At 40.6% G+C, this 19,110-nt stretch overlaps 1 protein-coding gene across 3 annotated transcripts; it reads right to left on the reverse strand.

The window, feature by feature from the left end:
- Positions 1 to 2,930: 2,930 nt before the first annotated feature.
- LOC126987989 (PAN2-PAN3 deadenylation complex subunit Pan3-like) lies at positions 2,931 to 14,002 on the reverse strand. 3 transcript variants are annotated; one of them, XM_050845712.1, is made up of 13 exons: positions 13,871 to 14,002; positions 9,860 to 10,012; positions 9,174 to 9,281; positions 8,251 to 8,824; positions 7,844 to 7,947; positions 7,102 to 7,267; positions 6,540 to 6,722; positions 5,955 to 6,175; positions 5,627 to 5,829; positions 5,265 to 5,393; positions 4,931 to 5,009; positions 4,637 to 4,720; positions 2,931 to 4,404 (listed from the first exon to the last, which is right to left on the reverse strand). In XM_050845712.1, the coding sequence occupies exons 2-13, from the start codon at positions 9,989 to 9,991 to the stop codon at positions 4,276 to 4,278; spliced, it is 2,112 nt and encodes a 703-aa protein (XP_050701669.1). In that variant the 5' UTR covers positions 9,992 to 10,012; positions 13,871 to 14,002; the 3' UTR covers positions 2,931 to 4,275. The 3 variants fall into 3 exon arrangements, with proteins under 3 accessions (XP_050701669.1, XP_050701667.1, XP_050701668.1); XM_050845710.1 differs by lacking the exon at positions 13,871 to 14,002 and adding an exon at positions 11,885 to 12,221; XM_050845711.1 differs by lacking the exon at positions 13,871 to 14,002 and adding an exon at positions 11,657 to 11,878.
- Positions 14,003 to 19,110: the final 5,108 nt, after the last annotated feature.

The following is a 19,110-nucleotide window of genomic DNA, read 5'->3' on the forward strand; positions in this document are numbered from 1 at the left end:
TAATGAACCAACTATACACCAATCATTTTCCATACTTTAGATAATGTTAAAATGTCTACACCTAGCATGATTACTCACTCCAGTGCTGGCTCACACAGAACCTATACATTAGCCAGTTTGTGGTATACATATATTGAAATGCAACCAGCAAAGATGGACATACTTTTTCTTGTGTAAAAGTAAAGTCAGAATGATAATTTGATGGTTATGTGGCCATTTTTGATAACATTTCCTCTTAGTCCATTACATAAAAAAAGAAATTAAATTACTACAATACACTATAACATACTAAGTTCTGTACAAAATATTTTAACCATAGCTCTGGCTAACACATCTATTTTGGCTGTTACTCTAGTTTAGCAGCAGTACGGGCTTTCAGAATTGAAACGGTGGGTCTGGTGAATAAAAATGGGATCACATGGAACTGTATGATTAACAATGGACTTAACAACCTGTGTTTTCAAAGCTAACTGAATTTAACTCAAACTATATGTACATACAAACTATAAAAATGAATGTGAGAAATTAACACAAAAGAAATTATACTGGTACTGAGATCTGGCTATTCATTGAGCAATCACTAAAAATGTGACATAAACCTGTCTTCTTGATTCCTTGAGACCCGAGAGAGAGAGTTTTGTGTGTGGAAGGAAGAGGAAATAGTTGTAGGTAGGAAGAAGAAAAAAAAAAAAAAAGGAAATTAAAGAGTATGGAAGAGAGAGAGCGAGGGAAAGGGGGAGAGAGAGAGAAAGAGAAAATTGGGTGCAGGGGGCAGGCAGGATGAATGCAGAAAGCTTGGGTGTACGTAACAATGTTTCTACTTGTCACCCTGCCTCTGTGTATGGCAGCTACCTTTCACACTCCCAAGATGTCTGAGAGTTCACACCTACACCCTACAGCCTGCAGATACCACCTTAAAAACTGTGACACCACCCTATAACACAAATCACTGAAGCTCAGAAAAGCAAATTCTGTACGACGTAAGGATCCCACGTGTGTAGTTAGCCTTGACTTACAAGCCCTAGAGGTCAGGTGTAAAGCTTTCAACAACAGCTTGCAAAATATGGAATACAGTCTTGCACTTTCAAACCTACACCCTCATTTGTTAATATCATTCTTATTAGGTACATGGAGATATACTGATGGTAAGTTCATTATGTGACTGAATACTTTGAATGAACACATTTTTGACTGGGAAAAACTTGCAAAAAAAAGGTAAAATACATAATGGTCCCACCTGAATTAAAAAAATCCACATCACTACTGAAAGTAATGGCCAAAATTTAAAGCGGGGCAATAACAATGAACCGGTGAGGGAATCCATAAGCTTTAGGTTCTTACACACATAAGTCACTTACAAAATAGGGATGGGATGTGGGGAAGGTGGTGAGAATGCCGCAGCATTTGTCTGAGGATTATATTGGATGTGATAAAATTTGTACTCTCTGTTTGTGATCAATGCTTGAAAAATTTATATAGGGGGAAAATGCATAAACAGATAAGGGAGGAATAAGACCTTTAGATTTTTTCCATTCAAAACTAGAGAACTAAAATATAATACCACACAAATGAGTTTCACCTGAGCCAATAAATATTTGAACTTTAAGTGTATGGTAGCCTGGTTAGTGAAGCAATTTTACATGTATAGAGTATTGTATCAGTTTATCATAATTCACCACATAAGGCTTCCATGTGTAAAAAAATTTATAAATTACATCATCTGACTTAAATGCAAAAATGATTCAGCTCTTTATGAAAAAGAAGTTGTATGGCTCTCCACACCCACACACTCATGTACAATAGGCGCACAGGCATGCGTGCACCCACCAACACACACACACACACACACTTTAATGTAGTTAAGATGCTTCTAGTCACTTTCATTTTTCCAAAATAAGTTGGAATATCACACTAAAACAGGTAAGCTTTAGTTCTCACCCAAACACCACAGCAAGGGTCAAAATATATGTTTCAGTTTTTTCCACACTAGCCTGGGAAAGGTTGCTGTATGGCTCAGTCTGCCTGCCTGTTAGTGCACCACCACCACTACTATTAACTAGGTTATGACCACGTGTGGATAAACAGGGCATCACAAGTTTCTGGTGTGACCCCACATTACTGTATTAACACAAATTAAGAAAATATGCCCATCAGCCTGTCTTTTATCAGTGTTTTCACCACATTTTCTATCTGGAAGGCAACTGGCCTTATATGGGAAGACACCATTTGCAGGTCAACTCTTTGTCTTTGTAAGTTTACTGTCTTTACACTGCAGAATAGTATACGGAGCACTGGGCAGTTTAAGGGTAACACAGCTGATATGTGGGGTGTTAACAATGTACATCGGACGTCGAACAGTTCACTCTGAGAACACTTGAGGTTGCATCATGGAGAGCTTTGTACAAGAGGTGCATGGATGGTTCACTTTTCGTAGTAAGCAAATGTAGTACACTTAATATTAACTTTTTTTTACATCACTAACGCCACAACACTTTAGGGCCATCTTTACTACGTCTTTCTGTCTCACATCCTCAAGATTGATCCACAAGGCTTAAGTAAAAAAAATCCATACAATATATACCTGATAGTTATAAATAAAATAAATAAAAAACCTTCTACGCAGAAATTAATAATCTTGAATAAATAATGCTATCCATTCCTCATCTAAAAAAATTTCAGCAGTGACATTACCTCACTCCTGACTGATTAGCACACTCAGTAAGTGTATCTGGCAGAATGATGGATCAAGGACCAAACATGCACAATGGACAAAATTCAGTTGCTCAATGGCAAATGAAGCTTAAAGCCATTTTTAAAGTTATACACAGGCAAAATAGACATACTTTAAGGCTTCCAGCATTTTTAAAGCAATGCTGAAACATAGTATAAAAAATCCTAAATCAAGATAGGATGATAAAGAAAAATAAACAATAATTACCAATATCCTATTTCTTGGGAAAATACAAAATACATACAAAATATATGACAGCATTACATAACACAGCTTCTCAAATTTATGGGAATGCATTTTCCTTTCATCTCTCTCTATACAAAAAAATCAGATGAGCTCTGAACAGAATATGGTCTTATAGTGTAATACCATTTCACAAAATTATCATAATTTATCACCATTTTTTCATCACAATCCTCAGTTCCTATCTGTATCTAAAATCAGAAATATTGCCTGGTGACACGGGTCACACTACTAAACATTCACACACCACCTATGTGCTGTCTATCAAATAGAATAAAAAGGGACAGATAGAGGCAAGTAAAAACTAATAGAAAAATGTTTTGAGGTAACATGTGCATGACTAATGATTGAGGAACTATGGGGACCAAAGGTATTGCTGGCTGACATTTTCATTAATAACATGAAACTTACCCAAGAATTCTAATACTCTGATACGATCAGAAGCCTAAACTGTTCCAAGTGTAACCTACTTTCTGTAGGTTTTTGCCGACACACTATTACTCTACGGAGCCAATCCACCAAACACGTTGTTACTATTTGCACTTTCAAATTTATAAAGATTTTTGTGCTGCACATGCTTGAAGGGAATCTGCATATCATTCAATTTTCCTATTATAAACAGTAGTGGATGTGTGTTGTATAACTGTTAAATGACTAGTGACAGCAAATAATTTTGGAGCCAGATAGCCTAAAAAAATATTTAGTTTCACGGTCTCTGATTAAATGATATAAATATTATAATAAAATGAATGTTTGGAATAAAAAAAATATAACATAAATATAGTATAAAAATAACAGCACAATAAAGGTCAAAACAAGATGCATTCCAATAAATTAAGTCTGAGGAAGCAGTCCCACAACCTACACTCTCTCTGCATGCTGCATGTGATGCAGCCACACCAGTTAGCCACAAGCCATGAGTTCTCATTCCAACAAAACGTGTCCAATAAAGATGACGCGAATAAAAAAAGTAAACTGTACCACCAGTTGACGGCTAACATAAGTGGATCAGAGTAAGCAGCCACGCCACTCACATGTGCCTCTCAGTAGTAAAAATGACTGAAATATTGCCATACATTATAAACTGGTTTCCTCTAATGGAGGGACCAAAGTTAGATAAGTGTTTCAAGAATAATTAAACCCTAAGTTTAAGGTATTTGTTGTCACATACACGTCACACACATGTGTGCAGTCACAGCTTCCTCAGGGATTGGAAGCTCTGGCCAAAATGTCGAAAAAGGAACAGAACCACTTGCGGATATTCTCTGAAGCCAAGACGACGGTCAGTGCTCTTTATATTGCTAGGACAATGATGACTTGTGGGAAGAAGCTGCCTGCATCAACTCAGAAAAGGAGCGTTCAAAGCACCTCTTCAGCTCACTGTATGAAGTCACAAGGATGTTCTGTTCATCGTGGGACATGAGGCAGATCTGAAAAGAAAAAAGTAAAAAAATTGTTTAACACCAGAGTTAATGATGTAATAAGGTCGAGTGAATAAAAACTCACCCATGAGTAGAAACAGAAGAAAGACGTAAGCATCAACGTATTAGAAATAAGGATAAGGAGAAATAAAGATTGATCTATTGGAACATTCACTGAATATTGCACATATCTCATGGTCTCTCAAGAACCCACCACATCAACATGGCCACGCTTCATTACCTTGTCCGGGGAACCAGCGTCCAGCTTGTTGAGGACCTGCACCACATGGGCCAAGTCAAGCCACGGCCGGCCATCTTCTGTCACCTGGGGAGAAGGAACATTATCATCATTAGTCATCAGCATCATCCTTTGTCACAAAAAAATTACACTGAGCAGGGTTTAGGGGTCAAGAACTAAAGGAATAGTCATAATCAATCCTCACTCGACATTATCAAACTGGCTTTAAAGTATAGCAGACAAAGACATAATTTGAGGAAAAATGGAAATAAAAAACATACAAAAGGAGAAACATACCTGGTGAAAGACGTAATCTCTGAAGAGCTTCAACATGTATCTGTCACCAGTCTCACTCCAGGAGGTGTCCAAGTGCAGCCTGTAACAGATGTTTTGGTAAAGATATGCAACCTTTCAAATTGTTCATTCATTCATGTAACAAAAATTCGTCTTTATATTAAATCCCCTAAAACATTTTTCATAATTGAATAAAACCATTCCTAATATTGGCATTGCCTCCATTACAATCAGGTAATTTGTCATTTGCTTCCTCTATATCTATTTCAATCTCATCGGTTGCTACATGTGAAACTGGAGATTATTAATACTGCTGACAAGGGTTGAAGGAACTCACTGGTGTCGGTCAACAATGGTGTTGAGCTTGGTCAGGAGGCGGAAGAGGCGTCCGTTGTGCACCTCCTTCGATATCTCTGCCTCATACGTGTCAGCTCGCTGGTTGGCGGTCTCCAGGGCAGTGTAGAACCTGGGGAAGGAAATAGTTCACTTAATTTAAATTCATTATTCAAATTATTTGCAAGGCTTCATAAGTTTTGGCAACACTTCCCCAGGCATGAATTCCTTGCATACATAAAAAAATTGCCATAATCTTGAGTGAATTAGAAAGTAGAAATTTAAGAAAATTAAATGTTTGTATCATTAGGCTATAAATAAGAAAAGCATTAGGCAGCTACAATACTGTGATGTGGGCAGCCTTACCTTGCTCCAATCATGGGCATCACGTCATTGATACTCTTGATGCGCTGGGAGGTGAGGAGACACACCACCAACATTGACAGGTCCCGGGAGTAGGAGCGGTTGATCAGCTCAATGGCCGTCTGGATGCTGTCTCGTTGCAGGGCCATGTAGGAGTTGCATGCAAGGGCCACCATAAGGTTCCCAAGGCTCATCAAATCATCTTGCTGAAAATTAATGCATACCAAGTAAAATACATGAACTCTAGACCTCCAATTATATTTCCTCAGGTAAGAAAAACAGCAAAACGATGTGTGCTCAATAAAGATAAGGGTAGAAGAGTGTGACCCACCTGGTACTGGGGCATGTTGGCCAGAGGGTTGGCAGCATTGGGGTCAAAGTTCAGCACATCATGAATGCCACAGCAATTTATCCTGATCCTGGATTTGTTGTCTGTGAGAAGGATCTTGGTGGGGTCAAGGGTGCGGCAAGCCAGGCCCTGAGTGTGGATGGTTCGCAGTGCTCCGGTCAGCTGGATTATGTAGTTCCATAGAGTAGCTTCAGGTAGCAGACCTGTAGGAGGAAACCACAAATATTTTAGCCGGATAGTTTGCCTGGGACAGGATTAAGTTTGCCATTTACCTATTCACCCGTGCCCTGTAACACATGAAAACTTTCCCTGAGGGGATATTACATATAGAAGGGTCTTCTCTTTACCATTTTCAAATAAATATCTATACATCTAACCAAACCAACTCCACACCTTTCTATCCCCACAACATTATTCTCCCTGTAAACCCTGAATTCTGTTGACAATGCCTTCATTCAATCAAATTTGTGAATTTTACAATGATGCTTTCAGATACACTAACATCACGTTCTACACCCAAACCCACAAAGACATTGCAGACAAAGAAAGTTTGGCAAAGTGTCTTACCATTGCCAGAATTATGGCGATGAGTCTTGTGGATGCCACGTGCTGAGGGTTCATTAGCCCCATTGCCAGGCAAGGAGGAAGCCATAGTCTCCCACCCGTTGGTGCCAAGTGCACTGGCTGAGGTGAAGTGACGGGCAGCGAGGGTCTCTGCTCCAGGATGGTAGTCATACACGAACACAATGGCTGGAGAGTAAAAAAGTGAATACATTAGCAGATGATCTGTTATGTAGGACTTTATCCTGGTTGTCGCTTGTTAATTCAGACATCAAGAGAGTATTTGCGAAGTGTGAGAAGTGCTTGTAAAAACAGCCTAAAGGAACTGCATTAAGTATAACTGCCTTTTTGAAAGCTATGACCATTAAGCATCTGGTGAGTCATTTACAAAGATGGCAACATGAAAATGAGGGAATAAAGCCAATGCAAACAATCCATAGAGTGAATGAACAACACAAGCACCATCACTGAAGCAAAGAACAACTGTAAGCCTAATCTGTTTAATATTGACTATTTTAATGCTTGTAAAACAACAAAGGTGTTAATTTTATTACGGTTACAAACTTACAGTTATCACCGAAGACTTTTGAGGTGAAGACCTCTCTCAGCTGAGTCACACTGGAATGTTGCAGTTTCTTCCACAGGTCCACGAGCTGGGTGACCTTCACGTTGTTAAGACGGTACCCGTGGATGCGGTAGAGACAATAATGCAGGCCTGTCTTCACGTTGGTGGCCTGGGAGGGATACATGAAAATAGTGTTAAACCTGGGTAGGATCACGTGGGCTAACAGGAGGGATGGCAGAACAAAGATGTGTGCAAGTGAGGTGTAAATGTGAGCAAAAAAAAGAGTATTGAGTACATTGTCAGAGGATCCAAATGGATGAAGAATGGTGATGTAGTAGGTGGGGAGTGTATGAATCAAACAGGTGGGCAGGGGATGCAAGGAGCTACAGGAAAGAACATGGAGTCCTGGCTAATATGATGGTAAATTTCAACAACAAAAATTAAGCTTAGAAAATTGATCTGAATAGCTGATTGAAAATACACATTTTCCACCAAGAGTTTTCAAATATCGTATATTTACAGTAACAACAATTAAACTATTTGCTCCATTTAATATTTTTTTGCAATCAAACCCTGATAATATCTTGGACAATTTTGACTTGTGTGCAAGAATCATATCATTTTGGAATATATAAAAACTGAATATTTGCCGAGTAAACAATTATATGACTACAGTACTGACTATCATTACACTTCAGCCAATCAATGTTAGTTGCTTTTCTTAACCAAGCTATAAGACACACACCTTGTACACTGAGGTAGCATAGCCAAATATGGAGGATTTGTTGACATTGTGCTGGGGCTCCAGAGGCACCAGCTCATGGAACATGTCCAGTTCTTGAGGCAGGTCTGCAACATAAAGGAGGGAAAAAATGCTTTATGATTCTCAGAATAAAGAGAATAGAATTCTTATGTTTCACCAGTATAAGAATTCTATTCTATTATTGATTTAATCACAGCAACATGAGGTGCAACAAGCTACAAGGCATGTCCTGTTAGACACAATATTCATTTCCCCCGAGCTTCTAGTGGCTTATATAGCCATCTTGTTGGACAGTTTACGTTACATTCTCTGATGGGAAATGTCTTACAAACAGACAGTTTATAAGTGGATCTAGAGCAGACAACACCAACAAAAGCGGTCAGGCTCACCAGGAAACTGTTCCGGGTCGACATGTGCCAGAGTAAGGGCGTGTTTCTCCAGGAGGTGTTGGCGCAGCTCATCACCCATGAAGAAGTGCGGGGCGTTGGCAGGGGCCCGCATGTGGTGGACATGGGTAGGGGTGGGAGGCAGGACATGGTATGGGGGAAACACCAAAGTGGGCTGAGGGGCTGCTGTGAAGGGGGCTGGGGAGGCTGTGGCTCCAGTGCCGGAGAAAGGAGGCTGGTCCTGGGCAGTGTAAAAGTAGGTGGTGCCTCCTACATTCTCCTGGTAGGTGGGCAGGTTGGAAGGATTGCCATTGTCCTCCTGTCCCCCAGCGTTAGGGGGAGAACACCGCCCTCTGCTGGGTGAGTCCTGAGGGGACACTGGCCGCTGGGGAGAGGCAACTGATGCTGCAGGTGAGGAACGTGCTATGGAGGCAAACCCCAGCGAAGAGGATGTCGACAAGCTGGGTGAGACGAGCCCAGAAAAATTGGACTGGAAAGAGGGCGTGGAGGAGGAATGAGCCAGGCCTCCACTATTGGCTGTCCCGGGGATGAACTCTGCAATGCTGTTCACAGACGGCTGTAAAAGAGGGAACAGATATTAGAACACTAATAGATTAGTGAATAATACTAGTTTTCTGCCTCCAAATGTGCTAATAAATCATATAGCTATATATATGCAAATATAAAAAGGTAAACAATGGTAGAAAATACATCCTACAAGTAGATTTGGAAATAAACCATCACACCAGCACAAGTATCGTTCCATAAAGATAAACTGCAGTTTCCATTCCCAGCTTTCTTTTATTAATCTTACCATAAGCTACTTCTTTTCACTTATGGAGTGACACCACACTAGAAAAAGCCCATAAACAGACACTGTGGGTGAGGCCATAAAAGACAGGTAAGCACAGTTATGCCTGACTCACCATTATCTTCCGTGGTCCCACACCATCGAGACTCAGCGCTGCCACACTCTTGGTGAGGGACTGTTGCTGCTGCTCGGCTTGTTGTGGAGCTGACAACTGCTGCCGATTCTGTGTGAACAATAGCTTGTTAATTTTACTACTTCACACTACCTTTACGACTACTAATTATATACACTGGTCAGTGGACTTAGAATCAGCCAGAGTAAACTAAAATTGTGAGAGCTTCCTCAATACTCTTTTCTACCCATAAAGAATCCATACTTAGCATTATTCAACATTATTAACCAAAAATCTAATATTGAAAGCTTTTCATAATATGTGAATCACTTGTAATGGACCAAGTTGGTATGCTAATACTACTGAATAATCATAAGGACCTCACACATTCACAACAAAAGATTTAAGATGAATATTATCAGCGGGGCCTGCAACCTCATCAAAGTGAGAACATGAGACTATTTGTTTGCCAGTTTGCACACTGTTCAAATAAGCATTCAAATAAAAAATACTCTGGTAAACTGAGTCAACATATAATGATTTAACAAACTCAAAGTAAAAGTTGACTACTATCTTTTTTATCCAAATTTTTTTCATATGAATACTGGCTACTTTGAATGGTGCATACCAAGAACCAAACAGCCTGCTATACTTGACTTAGTACTGCCTAAACCTTCACCAAGACTCACACTGATGTACGTAGCAAGTTTTGATTCCTGCGGGAGGCCGTTGACCTGGCTGGTGACCGGAGGTACTTGAGTGGCGGCGGTTGGCTGCGGCTGCTGGGGCAGGGCCAGGTTCAAGAAGAGAGGGTGGTCCATACCGTAGGTTTTCACACTTGGCTGTCAAGAGAATTCAGACATGATGATAACAATAAGAGGTGGTAACAGGAATAAAACTACTTCAGGAGTACAATTTACCTATTTTTTAGATTTTTCCATAGCAACTCAACTTGGAAATATATTATGTTATATGATGAATAGGCTCATTCCCTAAAGCAGTTACAATTATCACTACTCCTCTTTTCTCTTGTGTGAATCAGTCTTCTTGCACCTCACCATTTCTACTCTAGGTTAGACATTCACTCTACAGACGTATCAATGCATGGGGCCTTTTCTACTTAAATTAAACCCTCAATCTATCCACCCCCCTGTAGATACAGCTATTCTGCATCAGTTTATACTCTCGTACTTGTCACTTCTGCTCTCTCTCTCTTGGAGGGATTCAAAATGCCTCAATCACATTTGTCTCCTTACTTTTAAGAAGCACCCGTCGCTTCTTTATGTTCGCCAAGGAGTAATATGCCAGCAACTTAACTGGATGCTATTTTGGCACATACACTATCCCTGGAAATTTATTTGCAACATGTTTGCTATCTGAACTTTCTCTGAATAGCTAATCATAAAAAGTTTGCTTGATTTTTTTTCTTTTTATTTGTGGCTCTTTCTATCAAGAAGTCAATCTTCATGGGATACTGTAGTAAAATTCAATAGGTTTTCTTGTTAAATTAGGTTGTTTTCTTTGTATTCCACTGAAAAGACAATTCTATCATCAACCTTGACGGTGATAGTAAAAAATACATCTTGTTCAAGGACGAGTAAGAGCTGGGAGGAAGAGAATCACCAACCCACTCCATTTGAAACAAACATCCTACTCTGCACTGCCACATTTGTTTCTCACTCATGATGATGAAGATGGAAGCACAGGTATCAGGTATAAGTGGTAGTGCTAAGGCAAGTCTTGGGAGAGGAGAGGTCAAGGGGAGGAAGGAGGACGAGTATTTCACAGTCACTACGTCACTAATCGGGGCGGCCAAATTACATTATTCAAATGCGTTTGGTATTTTCTTTCTTGAAAATATTATTTTTTTTCCAGTTGAATTACTAAATCAAACAAAAAATTTGATTCTGAATACCTAATTCTGTAGTAATACAAGGCCAGGTGTAGCCGTAATAAATTACCATGGAAATGACTTTGCCTAGAACACCTAGGGTTCCATAACACAATATTCTTGATGTTAAGACAAATGCATCACCCAAATGTGTTTGTTTACATACTGAAAAAAAAGGTAACATGACTGGCTAAAATGAGCTTGACAAAGCCATTCTTAGAATGTGATCTTATGTAAAAAAAAGAAAAGTATGTAGTGGCCCTCCCAATGCATCCTGCCATGACCTAGATAATAAAAGTGACTAAACTGATGAACAATCTTTGCCCCTCACCCCTGATGCCCAGTGTGGGGGTGCAGGCTTCACCAAACAGTCAACATCTATTGGCTAACATTAAAAAAAAAACGAAAAAAAAAAATCCACCCAGAACAAGGTCACGATGTAGAAACTAGAGTAGACGAAATCTATAAAGAAAACACCACTGAACTGTAATCCCAACTGTGTCCTTTGGGTTGCCTTCACTTTCCCCTGCACCCCATTTGAAGAATTTCTCCACCCGCCCCTGACACCTTGACAGGGCAGCCCTCTGGCACCCACCTGCAGGGCCACTCGCCTTCCATGGGCCCGCCACGCACCCACGCCTAACCCCTGACGGCAGGAGGTCAAGCTATGCACCAAGGGACGCAAACCAAGCCTCGGAAACCTCGACTTGGGACAATTATCACACGCAAAATCAGCTGTTCCCCAGTAGGCCACAGGGGAGCTGGCGGGTTCCCTCGCTCCCCGGGGTCTGTGCTCGGGCCGCCACACCCGGGGGACACTCACACTCGCGGGGGCACTACACAGGGGCCTCCATGGGCTTGAAATTAGGGCAGAGAGCAGTGTAAAGACATCGGGCTGCGGGAAGGCGCTGGGAACGGCTGGCAACACACAGGACAGGTGAGCATCGCCAGCCTCAGCCCGTAACAAGGGAGAAAGGCGAACTAACAACACTGGAAATGCGAACTGCCCTTATAAAACCACTACAGGAGACCCGCCAGGAAGACTCCTCTCCCTTATAACACTAAACAAAACAATGCGAATTTAACACTGTAGCTATGTAAATGCGACTGCCCTCATAAAACTTATAACGAGACCCCACCAACTGCACACTGTAAATGCGAACTGCCCTTATAAAACCACTATACGAGACCCCACCAACAAGTCTCCTCTCCCTTATAACACTAAACAAAACAATGCGAATTTAACACTGTAGCCTATATAAATGCGAACTAATAATTTGTTGTTTATCTGCAACAATAAACTATCATCAATCAACGTACACTGTAAATGCGAACTACCCTTATAAAACCACTATACGAGACCCCACCAACAAGTCTCCTCTCCCTTATAACACTAAACAAAACAATGCGAATTTAACACTGTAGCCTATATAAATGCGAACTTATAGCAATGAAGAAAGGCGAACTATTAACACTGTAAATGCGAACTACCCTTATAAAACCACTATACGAGACCCCACCAACAAGACTCCTCTCCCTTATAACACTGTAAACGAAATAATGCGAACTTAAAGCTGTAGCTAAATAAATGCGAATTAATAACACTGTAAATGCGAACTACCCTTATAAAACCACTATACGAGACCCCGCCAGCAACAATTAATTAACTAAGACTCCTCTCCCTTATAACACGTAGCCTACTGTAAAGTTGTGTAAACAATTGCGTGAAGATCAGCTTTATAATTTCAGTAATATATTTGAATGTTTGTGTATATAACAACAAAAAAAAAACAAGACTTCTTATATGAACCGCAAGCATACCGATTTGCATTAATAAATCTACTATACAAGCTCATGAAAGGACAGTATATAGTCTGATCATACTCGAACGAATTATAGCCTCTCAGATACGCATATTTCCAGGTACATAAAGTGACATCTGACTCTGCAAGTGTCTGTGCATAAGGAATTTTGATGCGTGGCATGTAAATTAATAACATGGGTAGCCTAGCAAATATTCGAAATACTCTAGCATCGCATTCAAGTTAATTAATAATCATTATTTAATGTTATTTCGATTATTAATCGTTATCTACAGGCAGTAAATTATTAAAATACCCTTTATTTGCACTTGCAGAGCCAGATGTATTTTAATATACCTTAAATGAGCTACCAATCAATGAATTTGAAAAAAAACATCGATCGTTCGAGTATGATGTGACTGTTATTTGATACAAGCTTGTCTTTTCGGATCGTGTGCTTGTGTGTTAGATTATCGATGCAAACGACGGAGTTGTTTTTTGTATACATAAATATTCAAATATATTATTGAAAAATAAGCTTGAATGTCTATCACAACAGTTGAATTTCACGAACTAGAAATGCGCAGGTGCCACATCCATCAAAGTTCACGCTTTCTTGGTGGACAGATGAAATGAAACAGACTATTGTCTTTTAAACAGTAACAAAATAAGCAAACTAAGGCTTATAAACCGAAAAGGAAAGGCCCTGTCTGATACACTCACATGCGATTAAACATGCTCTTGTTCTGTAGCTTACAAAAATCGAGACCAAAATATAGCGAAAAGGAAAGGCCCTGATATGCTTCATGCGATTATTAGTATTTTAAACAGTAACAAAGCTTACACGCAGTCATCTAAACATTAACAAAACTAAGCATGCTCATGTTATAGCTAAAAAACAAGAAAGTCGAGATAGAACAAAGTGAAATGGAATGGCTCTGATACAATCACATTAGTCGTGTAAGATTAGACTTCTAAAACAACAAAGCAAAACCATTAACACTTACCAGCGATGCGGTCACACTGATGATACAGATTTCCTCTTGAAGACGGCAAAACACGTCCGACCAACAGGAGGTCACGACACACACTGAAGGCCAAAGATACAGACAGTGGCTTCCAAGGATGACCTCAAAGCAGGGATATCTTGAGGTCTCGTCAGTTCTGGAGAGGGTGCAACTGCTACTGTCCTGAGAGTGAACTGTGATGGTCCTGTGAGTGGTAAGCCCAATATATACCCCGGGATCAGCCGATCAGGACCTGACGGAAGGGGGGACAGGTTGACCTGACATGACCTGACGCATCTCTGTCGCCATCTGGAGCCAATGAGACTTTTTTTTTTACTGTTCTTTCAATCAGCGTGTAATTATAACTCCTTGTAACTAGTGAAAAGTAAAAGTATAGTGAGAAAATAATTAGTGTATTACGTAGTTTATTGATGAAATATTGCAAGAGAAATACACGTGTGAATGGTGGAGGCGGGAAAAGGTGAACTCTGATTGGTGGATGCTGGACTGTCATGGGCGGGGCTTCAGTTTTTAATTCGCAGATGTGAATGGGGGAGGAGAGGGGTTACAAGTTGCATCCAGGCCATATGTTATCTCTCTCTCTCTCTCTCTCTCTCTCTCTCTCTCTCTCTCTCTCTCTCTCTCTCTCTCTCATCTACATTTTAAACATATGTATTTAAACTCTTAGACGTAATTTTTATTTGTTTGAAGTAATTTCAATAACGTTTCTTCTATATTAGTTTGTAAATCTTATGGATGTATATTCTAATTTGAAGTTTTGTTTATACGTGTCGGTTCTTACATTAGTTTTTCTTTAATAGCACTTAAGGGTTGTATGAATTATTTTGTCCCCGCTGTATCGGCTGATGGATTTTACTTTGGATATATTGAAACCTGGTGGAGTTTTAATTAATTTCTACCATTCTGATCAGCTCATTACTTGTGTTGTTATTTTGTTTTCTGGTAATTTTAAACGAGGATACACAAGGACATGAGGAGACTACAAAAGGCCAGGCGACCGACACAAGGCAGCTCCTGAAATTGGGTTGCTCGCCAAATTCCCTTTCCGCCCATAAATGTATCTAATCTGTTTAATTAACCCGGTACCAGCGGGGATCATATTTCTTAATGGTCCCTCTAAGCGAGAAATATGAGAACAAATCATCGCTCACACAAACCATTTCATAATATAAATCAACGCATTTGTGATCAGTTTATGTATCATCTATTTTGGGAGGGGTTAAATCATGGCACAAATTTGGCCTGTCGCTGCTACCGGGTTAAAGGTTTCGATTCGTATTGTAGTCAGGATAATGTGTTGTTTGCCAAGTGTTTGTTTTGACTTGTGAGTTTTCAAATGTTGCTTTATTGGTTACGGTTTTCCTTAGTTTGTTTTTGCAGCTTGATGTATTACTTTTCAATGTTTGCTCATGCTGCCGGGAAATGCTTCTTATGGATATTTTGCGTTAAGTTTACCCTTTTTATTTGTGCGTATTGAATTCATTTTTACAGGATCATTTTTTTATTATTATTATTGTTATTATTATTATTTTCCCATGTGGTATTGGTGTGCTGGATATTCCCTCCCAAGGTGCAGGACTTTACATTTTTCCTCATTGAATTGTAGCAGCCACTTGTTGTTCCACTCCTGTAGCTTGGTGATGTCTTCTTGTAGGAAATCCGCGGTCGAAGGGTTAACTACCTTGATCGTCATGTTATGCTATGTTGTGTTATGTCAGGAGGATGTGAGTTATCTTTCCCTTTTCTTCCTCTTACTCTTATCTCTCCCTCTCTTAACTTCATTATCCTGAGCTCCTTTTCTCTCCCTCATTTTTCTCCTTATTCCTTACCTCTTTCCTCTTTCTCATCATCCCCGTCAATCGTTTACATTTTTCTCATCGCCCCGCACACTTTTTTTTTACAACAAAGGAGACAGCTCAAGGGCACACAAAAAAGTAAACAATAATAAAAAAAAGCCCGCTACTCGCTGCTCACAAAAATAATCAAAAGAGGTGGCCGAAAGAGAGGTCAATTTCGGGAGGAGAGGTGTCCAGATACGCAATCAGATATCTTTCTCTTCTCTCCCCCAAAGTTGACGAGCACAATTTTTTCAGTCTCTCCTTATATGTCAAATTATTAGTTATCTGTTTATTCATTTATTTATGTATCTATTCCTTGATCTGCCTCTTTTCTCCCTCCTCTCCCTGCTTCCCTTGCCTCACCTCTCACACCCATTTTTAATCCACCCAGTTCCCCGCTCATCCCCTTTCTCCTTCCCTCCTCAATTACCTGCCCCCTCACCTTACCTCACCCCCCTCCCCTTCCCTCACCACACCCATTTTCTAACCCACACAGTCCCCCGTCCATCCCCTTCCTCCCCCCTTCCTCACTCACCTCACTTTACCCCGCCCATGCCCTTCCTCCCTCCTCACCTCACTTCACCAACTCCCCTCCTCCCTTCCCCTCACCTCACCTCCTCTCATGCTCAAGTTCTCCGCCTCCGTCCAAAATCTTCCTGTTAATAACGCTTACTATTTCTCCTTTAAGCTCCAACAGCTGTTTATTCGGCTATGATATCTTAATTATCCTGTCGAACCTTTGCCTCCCACTCCTCCTCCTCCTCTTCCTCCACCTCGCACACCTGGCGGCCTCTACTCCTACGCTTCACTAACTTCTTCGTCATGTTATGTTATGTTGTGTTATGGCAAGAGGATGTGTGTTATCTTTTCCTTCTCTTCCTCTTCTCTCTTTCTCTCTTAACTTCTTTATCCTTAACTCCTTTTCTCTCCCTCATTTCTCTCCTTAAGTCTTAACTCTTTCCTCTCCCTCGTTATTCTCTTCTTCCTCTCCTCCTTCTTACTTCTCTCCTCATTTTCCTGTTTGTGTTTCTTAGCTCCCTCCTCTCCCTCATCCTTCTCTCCTTCCTCTCCTCTTGGTTTCCCTTACTCCTCTTGCCTCTTCCTCATTCCTCATGGCGTGTGTTACAGGTTAATGGTCTGGCCGTGTAAGGTTCCTCTTGAGACTTACTGACTATCTGCGATCAAGATTACAAACTGTTCATTTCCATATCCGTCACGGGAAGGTGTTTCCAACGTAACTGTTCACACGCACAAACCTTGCTCAGTAAATCCTTCTTTTCTTCTCTCTTCTCAATAAGCTCAATAAATGTGGATGATATATATTACAAACTGTCCATTTTCATATCCGTTACGGGAAGGTGTATCCAACGTAACTGTTCACACGCACAAACCTTGCTCAGTAAATCCTTCTTTTCTTCTCTCTTCTCAATAAGCTCAATAAATGTGGATGATATATAATAAGGTATCATATACATTCACACATTTTCCGCCCCATTCATAAACCTTTCAAAACCCCATTAAACCTTTGAAGTGTCTGCCTTAGCCACGCATCTGTTCAGCCTGTTCAAGCCATCCACCGCCCTGGCCCTGTCCGTGGTGGTGGTGGTAATGTACTCTTGCTTCACCGCCCATCTAAGTACATACATAATCGATATTCGTAATCATAATAATGTAGAGCTGCAGCAATGACTGTATTAGTTACGTACTACAATTGTTTTGGAGATTTCACTGTAGTGTTATAGCATTTATTGGAGTAGTTATGTTGCGGTCTCTCTCTCTCTCTCTCTCTCTCTCTCTCTCTCTCTCTCTCTCTCTCTCTCTCTCTCTCTCTCTCTCTCTCTCTCTCTCTCTCTCTCTCTCTCTCTCTCTCTCTCTCTCTCTCTCTCTCTCTCTCTCTCTCTCTCTCTCTCTCTCTCTCTCTCTATATTTTTGTGTGTGTGTGTGTGTGTGTGTGTGTGTGTGTGTGTGTGTGTGTGTGTGTGTGTGTGTGTGTGTGTGTGTGTGTGTGTGTGTGTGTGTGTGTGTGTGTGTGTGTGTGTGTGTGTGTGTGTGTGTGTGTGTGTGTGTGTGTGTGTGTGTTTTCCTAGTAGTGACACACAGGAAGTGAGCTACATTTGTGGGTTCCCGTCTCTAAATCCCAGTTCGTCGTGCTTAGTTTTGGCCTATAATGTCTTCTTGTCGAGGTCCTTCCAGGTGCCAATACATCTACAAGTATGAACAGAGCTTGGTTTCTTGATATCCCTCAGGCGTCTTGTCTATCCCAACTTAACCTTTTGTATTTCTGGCATCCCATAAATCATCCGAGTGTAGGAATTAATGTATTGTACTGATTTAGGTAGAAAAGACAGCGGCACAACAACTAGGATCATATGCCAACGGGAAAGTTTGAAAAGGGAGAGGAGGGAAAGCAAGCATCGAAGAGAGAACAAGGAAAGGAGGGAAAGTAAAAGCTGAAAGTAGTTGATTCAGGACCGAAGGGGGAGATGAATGAATGAAGGGAGGGGATGTTTGCGGGGGGAAATGTCCAGAGGGGAATATGCCCAGGGGGGAATGCATGCAGGGGGGAATGTGTCAGGGGGAATGTATGCAAGGGGGGAATGTCTCAGGGGGTAAATTGTCCAGGGGGGAATGTGGCCGGCACCCATATCATCCATGTCAATCGTTTACATTTCCTTCATCGTCTTGTATACTTGCTCATCTTTAGTGATATTTTAAGAGGCATAGGAGTTAGTGCTCATAAAGGGTGCCTCTTCTCAGCTTCATACTTGCATCGATAATAATGGTGTTGAATATCCTCCTGACATAACATAACATAACAAAGGAGGTGGTGAGGAGAAGTAGTAGTTTAGTGATTGTTTAAGAGGCATAGGAGTTTGTGCTCATAAAGGGTTCCTCATTGTCTCAGTCTCATACTTGCATCGATAATAATGGTGTTGAATACCCTCCTGAAATAACACAGCATAACATGACGAAAGAGGTGGCGAGGAGGAGTAGAGACCGCCAGGTGTGTTAGGAGTGTCCTGGAGACAAAGGTGCGGCAGGGTAATTAAGGTATCATAACCGAATAAACTCCTGCTGTAATCATATCTCCTCCTCCTTTTCTCTCCTCCAAGGTTACCAAACTGTCTTTTCGATTTCTTCTCATATGTCGACTATCCCGCTAGCTGGTTAATTAGTTATAGCTTATTCATTTATTTATCTATATATTTATCTATTTATCTATATATTTATCTATTTATTTATCTATCCTTTGATCTGCCTCTTCTTGCTGAAAAAATACGTCCCTTTTGTCTCCCCCGGTGCACGGTATAAAAATGTCACGGTAAAAATGTCACAGGTAAAAATGGCACGGTAAAAATGTCACAGGTAAAAATGGCACGG

This window comes from Eriocheir sinensis, chromosome 67 (genome assembly GCF_024679095.1).
Source record: "Eriocheir sinensis breed Jianghai 21 chromosome 67, ASM2467909v1, whole genome shotgun sequence".
Taxonomy (NCBI): domain Eukaryota; kingdom Metazoa; phylum Arthropoda; class Malacostraca; order Decapoda; family Varunidae; genus Eriocheir; species Eriocheir sinensis.

Bases quoted from the DNA above. Each gene is read 5' to 3' on its own strand.
- LOC126987989 (XM_050845712.1), bottom strand. From the start codon at position 9,991: ATGGACCACCCTCTCTTCTTGAACCTGGCCCTGCCCCAGCAGCCGCAG. The intron at 6,176-6,539 runs GTAAGACACTTT...TTCCTCCTACAG, and splicing joins TCGCCATAATTCTGGCAATG to GTCTGCTACCTGAAGCTACT. The intron at 5,010-5,264 runs GTGAGTTCCTTC...CATCTGTTACAG, and splicing joins ACCATTGTTGACCGACACCA to GCTGCACTTGGACACCTCCT.